This window comes from Drosophila biarmipes, chromosome 2R, assembly GCF_025231255.1.
Source record: "Drosophila biarmipes strain raj3 chromosome 2R, RU_DBia_V1.1, whole genome shotgun sequence".
NCBI lineage: Eukaryota > Metazoa > Arthropoda > Insecta > Diptera > Drosophilidae > Drosophila > Drosophila biarmipes.
The window spans coordinates 5,446,435-5,463,223 of NC_066615.1; the positions used below are offsets into that span (position 1 = coordinate 5,446,435).

Below are 16,789 nucleotides of genomic sequence, written 5' to 3' on the forward strand. Positions count from 1 at the left end.
ACAGGCCCATAGTGCACTTACCTCCTCAAAGTATTTCAGCATTTCGGTGATTATCTCCAAAGTGGACTCTATATCGGCTGATATTTGGATGGTCCTGTTCGAGCGGTAAAACGTGCATAGAAATGGATTTGTTTATAGAGTGTGTTGGCGAAAAAAGAGAAAGAAGTGAGGGGAAAGGCATATTAGAATAGAACAATAACTGGAAAGTATTTTAGGTCTAGACATAGTGTTCTTTTACTTATTCTTGTTTATTTCGGGGGACCATAGAACAAACTTGGTAGAGTTTCGGTGAGATAGAGAGAACAAGAGGGCGAGCAAGTGAGATTCTGTCCCTGTTGCCATGTAGCAAACAACAACACCACACAAGGACACACAAGACGCTTGCTGGGACTTCGATGTGGACAAATGGATGATCTCAGGCCAGCGGATCGGCTGCTGGCTCGTGGCTCATGGCTGGTTTCAGAGTTCGGTGGAAAGTTCCTTAGGCCGTGCATTTTGGGGTGGGTTAATCGGGGTACTTGCGGTGCGTTGCGGATTAGTATGCGATTAGGATAAGGATTAGCCATAGAGCGAGATCGAGACCGAGCTAGTTAGATAGTGGCAAGCTTGGTTGCAAAACTACTACAAAATGCAGATCGGGAGACCTAGTGCCTGGTTTTCGGGGTAGGGAGACAGCACAATGTTCATGTAATATATTTATAGATGGGTACAACTAGCGCATACAGGACATACAGAGAGTTCTAGATGGGCTAAGGCTGTAAGTACACCAGACGCGAGTCCCACTCGGTTCGGTGCCTTTGATTACTCCACACAAGGTTCGAGTTTAGGTATGCATTGGAGAGATGCGGTTATAATCTAGTAATTGGTAAAAGGTTAAAGATTTGTTGTGGTTTACCGTTCGGGGCCTTGGGAATCGTCGACAGACACAGTGGCTTTATACTGTGCCGCACATTATTCACACATTATTGGAGACACGGGCGGGCGGGCAGGCAGGCGGGCGGTTGATGGGCGGGCGGGCGTTCGGTTTCGGTTCGGTCGATGGGCGGGCGGGCAATCAGACAGGCGGGCGGGCGTTTGGTTGGTCGACAGACGGGCGATTTAGTATAAGTTTTTTATCGGTTGATTAATTCGCCGTTTTCGTTTTCATATAAAGAGAGTAGGTATTTCACTCAGGGAGGGGGAGGGCACCCACACAGATACAAACCCACATGGCACATGGAAATGGGGATTCGCACGCGTATATATACAGATATTAGAATATATATATGGGCGGTTTAGCCAAATTTTGTAGCATAGTGCACGGCAACAGGGGATGCAATTGATTCAATTCGGGTTCGAGTTCGAGTTCGGGTTTTGACATCGGGCCAGGCCAGTTTCAGTTTCAGATTCGGATACGGATAGAGATTTTGATCCGAGATTACCCAGTACCCGGGTGGGACATATAGACCAGAGACCATGGACCAGCGGTGCAGAGTGATGGTGCGGGCGGGCGGGCGATTATTGGTTGGTTGGAGGTTCGATTCGATTCGATTCGTTTCGTTTCGATCGATAAAGTTCGGTTCGGTTCAGATGAGCGGTTGAAGATTTTTGTTGGGCGTGCGAACCGACGACAGTTCGATTTTTGGTTTGTTCAAATCGAAATCGATTTGTTGGTTACATATGGGGTGTACGCAAGAATAGAGAGAGAGAGAAGAGAGAGAGAGAAATTGTTCATTTAGTTAAAAGGTTAATTAGCGGTGTAAATTTATCGTTTTATTTCAATTTGTTCTTATCGAGTTATACAAAAACTGAATTTTTGTCATGGTTTTTATTAAATAAAGCGCCTGTAGTATATATTACATATTGCATCCAAGCTCGATGGATTAAATTCCCCTGTACTTATTTTTTCTTTTTTGGAAATGTACCTTTTTGAGTAACGAAACGATAAATAAAGAGAAACAGATTCGAAAACGGTAGCCAAACAGAGAAAGTGAGAGATAGTATGAGAGAAAGAGCGATATTAGCTAAGTGCAAGGACCCGAGTTAGTGAGAAGCGTGTTGGTCATCGAGTTGATTTCAAATTTCTCTAGAACATCCGCCTACTTAGAGGGCACAGAGATCGAGAAAGAGATATAGTGGGGAAGAGAGAAAGAGAGAAGGGGAGATTGGGGACCGAGAGACAAGACAGGGTGCTCCTCGGACTCGGCGTTGCTATCGGTTTTTGGGGACTCCAACGCTCAGACTCGAGCTGGAGAGTTGGGCAGCTGCCAGAGACGAGATAATTGAGATAGAGATGGAGAGAGAGGGAGACAGAGTTCGCTAGAGAGACACAATGACAGAGGCAGACGTTTTCGGGATTCACTGAGGACATGGATTCGATTTGGTTATTTTTGCTTGTAACTTTCTAGTTTGTGGTGCAACAAATAAAACATAATTGTAAATAATACTAGACGCTTCAATAGTGAATTATGCAGTTTGACTTTTTTGTTTTGTGGTGACTATGGGGTTTGTGTGATTATAGTACCTGAGTCCTCATCTTCTGGATGTGCTGTCCTCCTTTGCCAATCACTGCGCCAGCAATCTGTGAGAGAAATGCAAGAACATATTTGGTGTTCGTTAGTTATACATAATTATATATATACGCTTTAATTATTGATTGTTGAAGCACTTACACTGCTGGGAATCAGAATGCGAACGGTCTCCTCGTTGCGGCGATTGCGCTTCTGGTCCTGTGGTCCCTCCCCTGCATCGTTCATTTCACGCTTCATTCTCAGTCTCTCTGCAATTGAAAAGGCGGAATTCGGATTACTATTAATCTCGCAATTGCTTAGCAAACTATGTTGATCTTTGGCCAGTTTCGGTTCAACTGACACATTAAATCGAACTGCCACTGCCTCGAGTCAACTCTCGGCAGCCGTAAATCGTTGTGGGTCGAATAGAGCTGTCACTTAAGCTAGGGATCAAATCTGGCTTTAATTTAGACTCAGAAGCTGGAACTCTATCGTTAAATTCAATGCTATCTTTTCCAACAATAAATTAAATAACATTTAGAAGCAAACTTCATAGCTATACAAATTGGAAATACCTAGGAATATTTTTGTATTTATTGTATTAAATGTTTTTAAGGTACCGTAAAGCAACGCTAGCTAGACGAATGATATTTTCAGCAACGTCAATTTCAATAAACCTAGGCAAACGTAAAATGCGACAAAATTCGGAGACTGCAGCCTATCTGATAATCTCCTTCTGAGAAAATGCCACCACTGATGACCAGATTCAGAGAAGGCATGAGGTGAGGCGCAGGTTTGTTGCCGTTGTTTGCCCACCGCAATTGAATAACAATTTAATTCAGTTTCCATTTCAGAGCTAAGCTCTGAGCCGATCCGATCTGGTTCGTGCCGCAGCTGCACCTGACGACGATTCATCTAAGAGCCGCGCGTTGCACTCCCAATCTGGGTGGCATCAATCATCAAGTATACGCCCCGTGCCGCACAATGCTCCCCAGAAGCCCAGAAAGCGGAAATACCAGACAACCAACGCTCAAACGAAAGCCATATTTATTATTTCTATAAAAAATATTCTTGCCTGGCACTGCACATACGATTTATATATTTATGTTGGCAAAATTGAGCAATCCACCATGTGCAATAACAATACAAAATGTAACGAAAAATTATAAATTTATAGAAAGGGAGCCCGGGGCAGTGGGTGAGAGCGTCTGTGTGGAACGATCTGCCCACAACAATAAGATGAAATCCCTCATTTTTTCCTGGCAATTCAGGTTTATTGTTATACCCTTAAACTGAGTAGCTCAACTGGAACAACAAGTTGTATGGGTTATCTAATTGAAAAAATTAATATTTTGGTTTTCATATCATCGCATATCGTAGGTGCCAAAAACAAATAATTTTAGACAAGTATGAAATCTGAATTTCAAGTAAGCAGGTCTGTAGACAATTATTATAAAATGAATCTTTATAACCAGTATTCTGAGAGAGTATTTGTAATTCGATGAGTCAAGCGCAGATTTGCTTTTGTTTTATTGTCAGTGGTTTCACATGTCAAAATGGCAATTGTCCAAGCTGCTGTGGCTGCTGTTAAGTTGTCAAATATCTGTTCGATATAACACACAGCAGCGACGGAAGATTAAACGAATTTTTTGAGGGCTCAAGAGGAGGCTCTAAAAGCTGGTTCGGCTTGAAATTGAAATTGTTGAGCGATGAAGTACAGGTGGAGTGTTACTTTATGTGGTGAGCGCGTGGGAAGAGCTTAAGGAAAGGTAGCCACCATCGATTCCGAGGTCTTTGGATGGTGATGCAATTGAAAATGGCTAGAATTTTTTGTAAGCTGTTTCCCACATAAATGGGAATTTGAGCATAAGTATTTTTGCAACAGAAAACTCATTTCTCAAGGTGTCCCAAAAGTTTCTAAAACGTGCTAAATAAACATAAAAATCTTGTCTACCATGTTACTTTCAGTTACAAGCCACTATTAAAAAAGAAAAACCATACGCTGCTTAAAATACGGAAGTGTTTTCATCATCACCAATTTACCTTATTTTGTTCTAAATATATCACAATGTTCCACTAATTTTATTATTGTTGGTAAATATTTTAAAGATCTTCTTTTCACATTCACAGAGTTCTTTCAGTTACATAACACTAGGGATCTGAGGATCCCACCAAATGGCAAGAGCAAGTGCAGAAAGCACCGCCCGAGAGTCCTGTACAAAAACTAATGAATACGATTTACCAGAACTGGGGCTATTTATACCGGAAAACCCATATATTAAAGCCCAAGGGCTGACCAATCGGAAGCTATAGGATCGGTATATGGACAGCGGAAGTCGTCGGCCAATAGAAATCGTACAAATCAAGTGACAATACCAAAAACAGGGGAAGTAACTGCTTATGGACACCGGATGCTAGGCAACCAGGATAATTGTACTGGATTGACCAAAACAGAAGCACTATACGGACTATAGAATAGATAAGTTCCTATATACGAAATGGGGACGAATACCCTATATATTGGTATCTCATGGGTAGAAAGTGCAGTTTTTTTTTTGGAATTTTACATATGTGAAATATGGATTCATTATATAAAATTGGCTCCTCTATACCCCCACCCAAAAGGTATGGGATATCTATGTACTACATATGTACACCCACAAATTGTATAGTCATTTCCCATACGCGCGGTGGGGCTGGGAAATAAATTTTAAGTTCGACATTAGACTAATAACCAGGCGTTCCAAACGGGCACAAGAACTGCAGTTTTCTTGCAGCTATATGCATTTTCGATGGAACTTCAGCTGATGTTTTCACATTATGCATATTTCAAAGGGATCATCAAAGGAGTAAGGTAGCGAAGTTGAGGCGAAAAGAGGCGGAACCCGTTTGTCTAAGATAGCAAATCGTTTAACTATTGATAGAGCAATCGCCATATACACCCCCTCGGCTAAATGCCTGTGAAATGCAACAAATTGCGCTGACCTGGACAAATATCATTAGGGGCGACCCACCATATCGCGAACGACGATGACGTGGCATTATACCAAAGGTTCCTCTGACGGACATGCATTATTCAGGCAAATTGCAATAATTTTAAAACTCCGCAGTCCTTCCAAGATGAACTCCCCAAGACATACAAGTGCCACACTAAGAACGGGGCCACCCCATCTAAAAACTTATGGAACTCTGGGAGTATTAACAGCCGTTCCCAACGGGTTGGTAAACTAATTATAGGGTAATGTCTGTGACAGAGCTCCCAGTCAAATAAAAATTGGAAACCCTTATAATCGAGCAGCAATTTAAGAGTGGAAATGGACTCGAGATTGCTTCCGTCCTTATCAGCACCTTTTGATTGCAGTTTGTTTGTGGTCGGACGATGGGAGAACTTTTCCAGCCGCAATTTTTACAGCTTCCTAGGAGAAAGGACTGCAAGTGGGGCACAGGGAACAAGAGAGAAAAATAAGGGGAAGGAGGAGAAAGTTAGCAGGCTGCTTGCATTCCTGAAAGTGACATAAATGACAGGTAAGCAATTATGTGAAAATCATTTGATTGCTGTCCACATCCTGTTCAAATAGCTTTTGACAGCGCACACGCGTCTGACCAACCACTTCCCTCGCCAGCCTAAGGCCCACCCACTGCCGTACCGGGCCACCCGCCCAGGAACCCCAACAACAACAAAGGACAATAATTTAAGTTGCTCGGCCAGGTGAGCGGTTGAAATTTTTTTCGTGCATGTATCCCCTCAGGCCAATACACTAATACGCAGGTGGGCTGGCTGACCACAAAAACGCAAACACAACACAACACAACCACTGTGGCAGGAAAAAATAAATTGAAGGCAAAAGGGGAACAGTTGGAGAGTTTATGTCCAGCGAGACGCGGCAAGCCACATGAAAACGCGGTTTGTGGCTACCCACCAAAAGCGAAAAAAAACAGGAAGGAAAGCTCACTTTGGCCTGCCGAAGTTTGAATACGCTCGCTGATACAACAAACTTTGTAATAGCCATTGCAGATACAGTATTTTCCTAAGTTACATTGATTGAAACCCCTATCAAATGCCTACCTAAAGTTGGCTAATTTTCATTTGAGCTTTAAAAATGAGAATGTAGGGTAGATTTGCCAGCAAAAGTTTCATAAGCTTATGGCCATTGTATAAATGCGGGGCATTTGGTAGCATAACTTAATAGACTTTTTTAAGAGGTTAAATTGCAAAGTTTGTCATTGACATATGGAGAACGAATATTTAAGAGTATTATTTACATTTAGTTTGGACGAAAAATAGCCTACTACTCGCAAAGTGATGCTGACCGGGTACAATGTATAAAAAAATTAAGGAAGAATTTGAGCGCTATTTTTTTTTAGAGCCATTTTTGTTCATTTTAAGTGATCAAGTAAGTGCACAATAGAAACGGTTTTATAAAACAATGAACTTAACTTAACTTTTTAGAATAAACCTTTTGAGGCATCCATTTGAATAACACTTTTTCTTTTAATTTTTCACCTGAGTGGGTTTTCTCCCCCGAGTCCCACGAGGATCAGAGTGTTTTAATAAATGTATGTCATTAAAATGTTTTAGGTGGTTGCTTTAGTAATGGAAGTGCCCATATAAAATTATAGATTTGAAAATGTTTTATACTTAAAATAATTATAAACATTGTAAAAAGTTCTTAACATTTTAAAGGTGTTATCCCCGTTTATGTATTATGCAAGTTTATATTTATTGGTTTCTTAATGTCCCAAAGTGTGCCTCTTAAACTGTGGAGCAAAGTCAATAACCAATCGGATTTTACGATTGGTATTTAAACTGTTGATGATTAATTTAAAGAATTGTCATAGGTTTAATTTATGGAAATGTCACGTGTGTGTGTTCACGCCTAAAGCCGTCCTGTCTGCTCGCCTATCCTGGCCACGCTTTTGGCTGGCGTAATTGGGTGGTGGGTGTATGCGTTTCAACTCTATAATTTAGCGGAAAAACAGCTAATGGACGTCATGTCCAACCAAAGAAGGGAAAAAAGAGTCGGCAACCAGAGGAAGGAATCAGGTTGAGGATATGACCACAGAAGTTGGGGGCCACAGGCGGAAATGCATACAATTGACAATTCTCATCGCCGTCGCGCAGCGTGTGTATTTGTATGTCCTGTTTGTGCTTGGTGGCCTGTCCACTTCAAGGCTTTTATGGACATGTCAGCGTGCTTAGCGGGCAGACAGGACCCACCAACTTCTCCCATCGCGTGTGGCTGTATAAATCGGGCGGCGGGGGCAATGGGGAGTTCAGCTGGTCCCTGCGCTAATAACTAATGTGCTTATGGCGTGTGCCATGTAGTGGTTGCTGCTCCGCTGCTCTATCCCATAGTATTCTATTCCAGTCCATTCTGCCCTGGGCTCTGTGCTGCCCCGGCCAACTTCTACAGTCTGATTACTATAGTTCGACTTGTCTTTGGCTGGTACACGAAAAGAAATTGATCAGGGTTATTACTCATTTAGAAATATTTCCATATTTATTTGAAACCAAAAAGATAACATAAATAAAAACTGTCTCGGATTCCTATATAGATAAATGTAGCTTTTTCAAAACCTCATATAAATGAATTTCCCATAGTCCAACTATTATTTCGGTTTTAATTGGCAAAAGTCATATCAACACCAAAAGCAATTACGAATAGTCGTAGATTCGTTTTAGTGTATTCCACCCCATCACAATCGGGCAACCCCTAAAGTTGTTGCATTATTAAAAGGCTTCGATTGAAAAGTACTTTTCTTTCTTCCCAACCATCCCGTTCTCCATAGAACTCCGTTCTTCATGCTTTCCTTTATTGCTTCGGTTTATCTATTTCTGCGTTTGTCAACTGCATCTCTCGGCAATCCATCGTTAGCTAATTAATTGGAAATGCAAGAATTGAATTGCTGAATAGAAATACCAGTCAAGGTTTGAAAATCAGTAAAACTTGCTTGAATACGAAACGTGTTTCAAGAGATTTTTTTTATTTTTTGCGATTTGCATAAAAATATTGGCGCTTCTGCTTTACAGCATATTTCGTCTGTCATTCGAGACAAAAGCTATCGAAAACCATTGAGCGGAACATGTTTTGCGAACGCGATTGAGAAGGGAGAAAAAGATTGCCATCATTGGTACTTGTGGGGTCAGATACAAACATTCCAGTGGTACGATAGGCCAACCAGCATAGCTATCCCACATAAACTGAGCATAAAATCCATAAAGTCACCTACATAAATGCGGGTCATGTTAACTTCTTAGTATGCTCTGAATTTCGAACAGAATATGGATTCATGTGGGAAATCAACTACATCAGAGCGACCTACATCCGATAACCGTTTGCTGCACAATTGCAGCTTCACAGTATGTTTGGAATTTGTTACTTATTTTATTTGACAATTCTAGGATGATTGCGTTGGAAATGCGACAAGCGTACATTTCCAAAACAAACCAAGAAAGGTTGGAAAATACAATAGGCAAAATGAATATATTAAAATCAAAATCTGGCCAATGCATAATCGAACTGAAATAAAGTATTTAAGTTTGTCGTTATTTAAAAAATTCGTTTTGAGCAAAGCGGCAAACAAACAAATACTTGCTTGTCATGCTTTTTATTTAACGATGACAAAATGCAATGCTCTCTAAATAAGCTGCAAAGAATATACCATGGAAAATAGAGTAGAGATTTAAAGATATTTTAGAGAAAGGAATATTTTTAAATAGTGAAGCAATGCAAAACAAAAATGTTGACTAAAAATAAAAGATTAAAACATTTAGGCTGCAGTTTTCTAGCTTCTAGACACTTTGTAGTCTCAAAATAACTAAAGTTTAAAGCATGAAACGTTTTAAAAACATAAATGCCGGACAGAGACATTTGCGCACAAAAACAGCGAACCTTCCAACTCGTTGGGTTACCAGGTATTAAATAAATAAACAAAACATCGTATTGAGGTGCGTCACAGAAATCTCGTTTCACCGAAAACCATAAATTGGTGTCATAGAAATTTTTGACAAGTATAATATTTGAAAAACAAACAGCGAACTGAGGCACACCTTTCAAGCTACTTTTTAACCAACTTTAAACTCCAAGACAGTTGTGTGATGGTAGTGTCAGGTTTATATACATTTTTAAAAGTTAATTCACCCTTTATACCCACCAAGTGGTCACTTTGGTTAACCAACTCATACTGCACACCTTTTACGCGAGAATTCAGTTCAATGTCAACGAACGCGCGCAAATAGCCGCGAAATATCTTTGGTATTGCTTCACTCGAAGTAAATGCTAGGAACACGAAAATAACTCAGCCCAACAAGGCAAATAAAAGCGAATTTTTGCACAAAACTGGAAATCTAAACAAAGGCAAAGGAGAATCGTTTGCCAGTATGAATTGCCAGTTAAAGAACGAAAAGCAAAAGTCGCAGAATTGCTGGGAAGATTTCGGCTGTGAGATGTTGCTAAAAAGCTTCGAAGCAGTGGGTTCAGCGGGGGAAGATGTGAAGAAGGGGGAGCGAGAAGAAAGTAAGATAGGAAGAGAGGGAGGTGGGAGGAGGGAGGGTGGTAATGAGCTGCAACCAGTCAACACAACGTGATTTGCGTTGTCTCCCTCTCCCTAGCTCTCCTTGCCATTTCCCCCTCTTCCAACCCATCGATTGATGCTAAAGCAACAACGGGCTTTACTATGAATAAAATATAGGTTAGGCCTTTTCCTTATTTGTAAAATGCTGCCGAGCATTGAACTCTCGGCGCAGCGTGGGAGTTTTGTTTTTGGAGCAGCGAAACTATTTTGTTTTGATTTTATCTGTGTAAATTATAATGAAATTATATGCGCCGGTAACCGCGTGGAGATAGAAGAAAAGAGGGGGAAAGGAGAGAAAGAAGGGCGAAACGAGAAAAACAAAACAAGCCACCAAAGAGGATGGGCCAAAGATAAAAACAACAACTGCGACTCTGTTCTTGGAGTAAAAGCCGGCATGCGTGCGAGCGAGCGAGAGGAACGAGGCGGGAGAGCGAGAGAGAGCTAGGAGTATTTCTGTGTGCCCTGGTGGTTGTAAGAAAAAACTGTAAAAGTGAAGCGCCGAAGCCAAAAGAACGATTTTGGGGGGTGGAGTGGGGGGTTGGATCACACTAAACGCAAGGAAAATCGGCATGTATTGGCGAAACTTTTTCGCAGAAAATGTATTCCGAAAAACACAACACCGCACACACACACACCCTCGCACTGCCTTTAGCCTGGTTTATTTGCCTCGCAAATTCGTTTTTCATTCGCGTCCCCCAGGCTGAAAGGCAAAAAAAAAAGGAAAACTCACCTATCGGGATGCCTTTGTTTTTTTCAGCTGCTAGTACGCTGCTGCCGCCAAACTCAGTCACTCAATACTCCAATTGTTATTCAACACGCTCTTGTTCGCCACTAACGCTGGCTGGTAAAATATTATTTAAAATATGTATAGCACAAACACACGAGAGTTAAAATGCACAAAAAAGTTAGAGAGGAATACCAAAATGGCGTTTCATTCTGTCATCGATACGGGGCCATCGATAGATATCGGCATAGAACGCGCGTTTCACACTGGCCCAGTACAGTCCTGAAATTAATAAATAATAAAAATAGTTTACAATTTTATATTACACAAATGTGTACTTGAGGATTAAAGTATATTTTAGTTTATTTCTCTATTTTTAATCAATTGTAATATAAGATTTGTATAATTTTGTTATAATATGTATTGTTTAATATAACATAATATTGTCTGGTATAACATATATAGCTTAAAAATATGTATTATTATATTCCAAAATTTAAATTAAATATTTGCCAATATTTGTACACAAGTATAAAACATATAAATATACCGTAAATATTATTTAACCAATATTTTGTATTCAGCACTCTAGTGTGAATTCACCGACTCTCAAATGTTGCGTCCTGTGACAGGGTTGCCATGAAGCCCATTAGTTGTAATCGATTTGGTATTCTACAGTAGAGTGTAACTGGTCACACATAATGTAAGGTAAAAACAAATGTTCTTAATTTGAAATTGCTTTAAAAATATGTCAACGGAGGAAATAGAAGCTGCATTTAAAGGACACCAGGGGACTGGTTCGCAGGTGAAGAAGGCCTACGAGGAGGCCATTGAAAAGACCTTTGTCGACTTGAGGTGAGTAAAAGATTTATGAATCCAGAGATCCGAAATAAAATATTGTTTATATTCAGCGCTTCACATCTGGAAGAGTGCGAAGCCATTTATGAGCAGCACGAAGAATCAGCTTTGGACACAGAATATATCATAAACCGCATTCGCAGTCTTATGACAAAGGCAGTTTTTGATCTTAACTCATGTTTTTTCGCCAGCAACAATCTGGAAAAGAAGATTGCAACTTTGGAGATGCTCAAGGAACAGTTTGCTCACTACGAAGGCAAGAATTGGTGCTGGTCAGTTATTAGCTAAGATAACACAATAGACATTTAAAAAATGGTAATCTCATACACAGGAATTTCAACACCGCCGTGCCCGACAAACTCACTCGCCCGTTGCGCATGCGATGTTTAGATTTCAGCCTGAATTTTGTGGAACAACAATTGAAGTCTCAGGAAAAGGAACTTGAGGTGCGCCCAGTTCGTATAAAGATTCACTATAAAGATACGCACTTTTAACTTGTAATTTATCAAATAATAAATGTAATCATATTAATTACAGATTGCAACGGCCAAATACAACGATAATCGTGACCGAGTACAAAATCTGCTTGACGAGCGGCTGAAACTGAATGCCAAAATGAAGCAGCAATTATCTGAGTACAACTTACTAAAACCAGAACTAATCAAGATAGGGCAGTTAATAAATAATTCCTATTTGAAAACCGAAAATGAAATAAATTATTAAAAGGCTATGTTATGTTTGCTATTATGTTTACTTTTGTTTTAGCACTGAGTAAACTATTAAATAAAAAGTTTCAATGAGGTCTTTTTATTTATAAATGTTCATAGTTGTTAAATTATGTACACTTTCCGACACTCCTTAAATCTTAGGGTACAATCCAATCTGATGACCTGACATGGCAACGAGTGAAGGAAACGGAAAGCATTTTTTTAACTGACAATAAAAAGCCTGGTGTTTTTCTGCACCTATATAAGAACGTGTTACATATGTATGTATGTACACTTGTACGTCTTTGCATGGAAAAGTGAGGTTACTTGGAATGTAATGCTTTGTGTGGTTTCTCAGAATGTAATATATAATATTTAAACTCCCGTATAGGACTTTACTGACATTAAGAAGTCGCACTTAAAATATTCCGGTTATTGTTAAGGCATTTATATAATTATTCATTTTCATTGTACATACAGTGCTTTTTGGTCGCTCGCACACAAACGCAAATTCCCCTCCAGGAATGGGTGAGAAAAAGTGAAACATGAAATTTCTGGATATTATGTTTTTCAGGAACGAGTTTACGATCCTTTAAATGGAGCATTAACGCTTTTCATTAGAACGCATTACTGGATTATCTTAACACAAGTAACTAATTTAATTGACATTCAAAAGTTAGGTTATGACTTTGAGGGGTATTTCCTGATTGCTTTTACACACATGTACAGCTTCCTATTCGTGAATACGGCGTTGGTATTTGTGTCAAAGGTCGATTTGCAACACTGTCAGAAAGATTTCGTATTCGTTGAAAGTCAACTCCTTCTTTCTTTTTGGTTTTGACCGCCGGACGAGGAGGAGCTAATTGCTCCTATAAGTAATTTGAAAAGTAAGGTGAAGTTTGGTTAAAATACCATCCCCGAGTGCTTAGCACCAGACGTGTGTATTTTAATTTTTTGAGTAAAGTATACATTACTGGTGTTACGCATTTTGAGAAATATATCAACGGGGGACAAAAAAATCAGCACGGCAATCTCAGACTTTTCTCGCTCCTGGCCTTAGTACTCGATTTGACTTATTAAAGCCGAAAGTGAGAAAATTTTGATTCTGCATCTTACATCTAAAGTAAAATATGTGATGATATGTGATCTATACCATAAAACATTAACTGAAATAATTGATGTAATAGAGCCGTTTTCCAAAATTTTATCAATATTTAGGACGGTTTGCCATAGGATTGTAGAGTTTACAAAATCTGTCAGACCGGTCTTAAATGTATTAAAGAGAATTTACGTAACCTAACAATGTTTAAAAATATAAAAAAAATGAATAAATTGCATTAATATTTATTTTCCCAAACAGTGAAATTTTTAAGAGATAAGCAGTTCAGCACATAAAAGTTCTGAAAATAAGTGCAGCCGCAAAAGTTTTATCAATATTTAGGCAGGTTAGGCAAAGGTTTTTCAAAATTTGTCAAATCTGCCTAATAAATTAATAAGTGGCCGTCCTGTGAAATGAACATAACCCTAAAACCTAATAGTAAAAAATATGGTGCCTTGTGTGTTCATAAAATACAAAACTAGTACAGTTAAAAAGAATAAGCCCAACCTCAAAGAGTTGTAACCTAAAGTTACATATATATTCCGCTTATTAATAACTTAATTGCATTTAAAAAAAAAACTTCGATTTATCTTTCTAGATTACTTAAAGTACTTTCACAGCTTAGACTGAGTTTTCTAGAATTGCGTGCTAAGTGAAACCTCATCACCGAGCTCGTGGAAGCATTTTTCTTTACGAAATTCCCGTATAATGGTAGGTTAACCTTGCTTTGCCCCCAAACAATATGTGAACGCGTGCATCTATGAATTCGTGAAAATAAATTTAAACAACTCCGCATAAACGCCATTATAAACATCCTCTCTTCTCCCAAGAAGAGTGGCGAATAAAGCAGCCGTTGAACTTTGGTTTGTGGAATTTAAAATTCGACTGCTGCCTTACCCCATTACCTATTGCCATCTCGCTCCGAGCCTCTGCACTCCGTTTTGTCCCGTTTTGACAATTGTTTTTTTCGAGGCCCCCTAAGTTCTCGCTTTTGCTGCATTCCGGTATGAAAAGTGGTCGCGAGTGGTTGTTGAAAGGGATACGTTTAGGCAAATCATTCCGGGCTGTGGATTGGGCAAAACTAAGTTACTAGGAGTATTGCACATTCCCCAGCCTGAAATTGTGGGCCCTTCGGCTGCAGCGGAGGTGATATAGGCATATTTTTGGCGTTTCGGTCCGTCCCAGGAGCAATCCTGTATTTCCGACTAGAATTGCACTTGAGACGGCCGGAGTGCTTGAAAACAAGGAAAGTGCATAGAAACTAACTTAAAACTAGCAGTCGACCAGCTTTATTTTGCAGGCCGAGGTGGGTGGCAATGCGATGCTTTCTTCCCGTATTGCACTTGCCCCGGCCTATAAACTCGAGCAAGAAGCGTAAAAATCGGTTTAAATGGTTCCGAGATAGTTTTTCGGACGGTGTTTGTGACAATATTTTAGGTTTAAAAATATTGCACATTCACCGGCCTCTAAACATCAAGGGCATTCCTCAAAAAGCGCCTGCAAATACACAAGCATTTGCAGGCCGGGTCGCGTGCCAATGTATTGACTTCAGGCTATATTGCACACCTCCCGGCCCATAAATGCAAGGTGTTTCAACAAAAACATCTGAGGTTGTGAAGTTAACTCCATATTTGTTATATTATATATTGTACATTTTATTCTTCCTGGAAGTGTGCATTCCGTTATGTGCGAGCGAGATGACTGCTGCAGCAGTCTTTCCATATTCCTCTTTCGGCTTCGGGAGTTGCCAGATCGGTGGTCAGTGCAAGGGGGAATGGTAATTTTTGTGCAAGTGGTAAATGCTTAATAAGTGCAACTTGTGTAAATTATTATTGCGGTCGGGAATAGTTTAATATTATTCCGCTCTAAGCGGTGCAACTATGTAAGAAATAATAGAGCACTCGAGGTGAAATAAGCAAATTTAATTAGTGGGACCGGTTGGTTGCACTTATTTTGCACGTCATTTACCGTTTTATTTTTTAGGAGCCCATGGGCAGTGTGCATTTTTCGTTGCCGTTTAAAGAGGGGCTGACCATTGGTTTGGAAAACTAACAAGTAGGAGCATAATGAACAATGCCCGAGCACGCGCGAAACCAAGAGGTGTGAAATTGGGCTCACGGGCGGTACTTGGGCTCTTCGGTTCTTTGGGTTCCTCCGGAACTGGGTTCTGGAAAATGCACCAGATGACCAGTGAGAAACGGTTTTGCTTTTGGCGGAAGTGCCCTGGTACCGTAAGCACATACGCATGCGATTATCTATAACATCTGTTGCACTTAGCTGATTTTAAACTAATACTTCCCAGTTTCTATGGATGAGAACCTGCAGTTCGTGCTGACAGCGAGCGCTATTACATAAATGTTTGTTTTGACAACAATAGCGGCAGCAAAAACCACAACAAAAACAACAATGGGCCGGAGACAAGATTGCATAATTGCTTGTAAGATTTGCTCCCACAATTTCTCATTTTTTGTCATGAGACAAACGTACCGGCTGATTGTTATCTCCGCTGGAAGAGAGGAAAGAGAGCCAGAGATGTGATTTGGGAGACTGATCCTTTTACAGCAACTTACAGCCCAGACTCTCAATATCGAGCTTTTTCCGCGCAAAAGCTGCTCTCTGCGAGCGATAGAGATGCTCAATAGGGCAGAGAGAGTGGGCACAGTGGGCACTCTGTTTATTTTCGAGCTGCTTATCCAAATGCATTCAAATATGGCCATAAATTCTAATGTAGCACTTTCGTAATTGTCGGCTTTATTTATGCACTGTGAACAGCCAGCGGGCTAGCTAGCGCCGCTGCCTCTCCCGCTGTCCACGCTCTAATGGCCAACCAGTGTTGGCAGTTGAAATTACTTATGCCTATATTGGGCCAGCTCTGTGATCCTTCTTGCTGTTAGGTTATTTGAGTTCTGAAAGTGCCTTATTTCATTTGGAATAAAAAGGGCTTGGTTTCGCAAAGCTTTATTTTGTTGTATTATTTATGACTTAAACATGGTAGGTGTAGTTTTTTTATTGTAACTAATAAAATAAAAACAAAAAAACAAAAACTAATATCAGAAAGGAGAATTTGTTAATCTATGAATAAAAAAGCAACTAAAGCGAAATTAAACAAAAAGAAAGGGGAACTCGTTTACATCTCTATTTAATGTCGATTGCTTTAAAGTTTTCAAAAGTATGTTTTTCTGTTATTTAAATTCTTTATCTGTACAAATAAAACATCTGTACAATTGAATTCACTTTGTATTAAGAATAAGGGTGGTTGAAATACATTTCAATTGAACTTTATTAACTTTATTTTAAAGGTAAAATATCAACTAGCTTTTCCTATAGTATAAAGAAC

At 39.8% G+C, this 16,789-nt stretch overlaps 2 protein-coding genes and 2 long non-coding RNA genes across 7 annotated transcripts in view; 3 read left to right on the plus strand and 1 right to left on the minus strand.

Moving 5' to 3' along the window:
• Window positions 1–10,986, minus strand: part of LOC108029565 (heterogeneous nuclear ribonucleoprotein K) — a 19,780-nt gene extending 8,794 nt beyond the window's left edge. The window contains exons 1-5 of one of the 4 annotated variants that reach the window (XM_017101920.3): window positions 10,795–10,986; window positions 2,652–2,758; window positions 2,504–2,560; window positions 896–939; window positions 22–94 (exon numbers count right to left, since the gene is read on the minus strand). In XM_017101920.3, the coding sequence (XP_016957409.1) occupies window positions 22–94; window positions 896–939; window positions 2,504–2,560; window positions 2,652–2,747 (270 nt within the window). In that variant the 5' untranslated portion in view covers window positions 2,748–2,758; window positions 10,795–10,986. Of the gene's footprint in view, window positions 1–21; window positions 95–895; window positions 940–2,503; window positions 2,561–2,651; window positions 2,759–4,532; window positions 4,670–10,794 lie in introns of those variants that run through there. The other 3 variants (XM_017101919.3, XM_044092446.2, XM_050888009.1) reach the window with 3 other exon arrangements.
• Window positions 4,726–6,574, plus strand: LOC108029567 (uncharacterized). The gene is made up of 3 exons (XR_001768453.3): window positions 4,726–6,014; window positions 6,068–6,198; window positions 6,259–6,574. It is a non-coding gene; the product is annotated as an uncharacterized LOC108029567 (long non-coding RNA).
• A 485-nt stretch (window positions 10,987–11,471) lies between the features above and the next one.
• Window positions 11,472–12,376, plus strand: LOC108029566 (uncharacterized). Its single transcript, XM_017101923.3, has 4 exons — window positions 11,472–11,643; window positions 11,700–11,918; window positions 11,978–12,092; window positions 12,184–12,376. Exons 1-4 carry the CDS (start codon window positions 11,537–11,539, stop codon window positions 12,367–12,369), a joined length of 627 nt encoding a protein of 208 aa, XP_016957412.1. The 5' UTR covers window positions 11,472–11,536; the 3' UTR covers window positions 12,370–12,376.
• Window positions 12,377–15,231: 2,855 nt separating this feature from the next.
• Window positions 15,232–16,474, plus strand: LOC127011047 (uncharacterized). Its single transcript, XR_007764073.1, has 3 exons — window positions 15,232–15,358; window positions 15,436–15,683; window positions 15,755–16,474. It is a non-coding gene; the product is annotated as an uncharacterized LOC127011047 (long non-coding RNA).
• Window positions 16,475–16,789: the final 315 nt, after the last annotated feature.

Excerpts from the sequence above, each read along its gene's own strand:
- LOC108029566 (XM_017101923.3), top strand. The coding sequence starts at position 11,537 with ATGTCAACGGAGGAAATAGAAGCTGCATTTAAAGGACACCAGGGGACT. Across the intron at positions 11,919-11,977 it reads GAAGGCAAGAATTGGTGCTG|GAATTTCAACACCGCCGTGC; the intron begins GTCAGTTATTAG and ends TCTCATACACAG. Across the intron at positions 12,093-12,183 it reads CTCAGGAAAAGGAACTTGAG|ATTGCAACGGCCAAATACAA; the intron begins GTGCGCCCAGTT and ends TATTAATTACAG.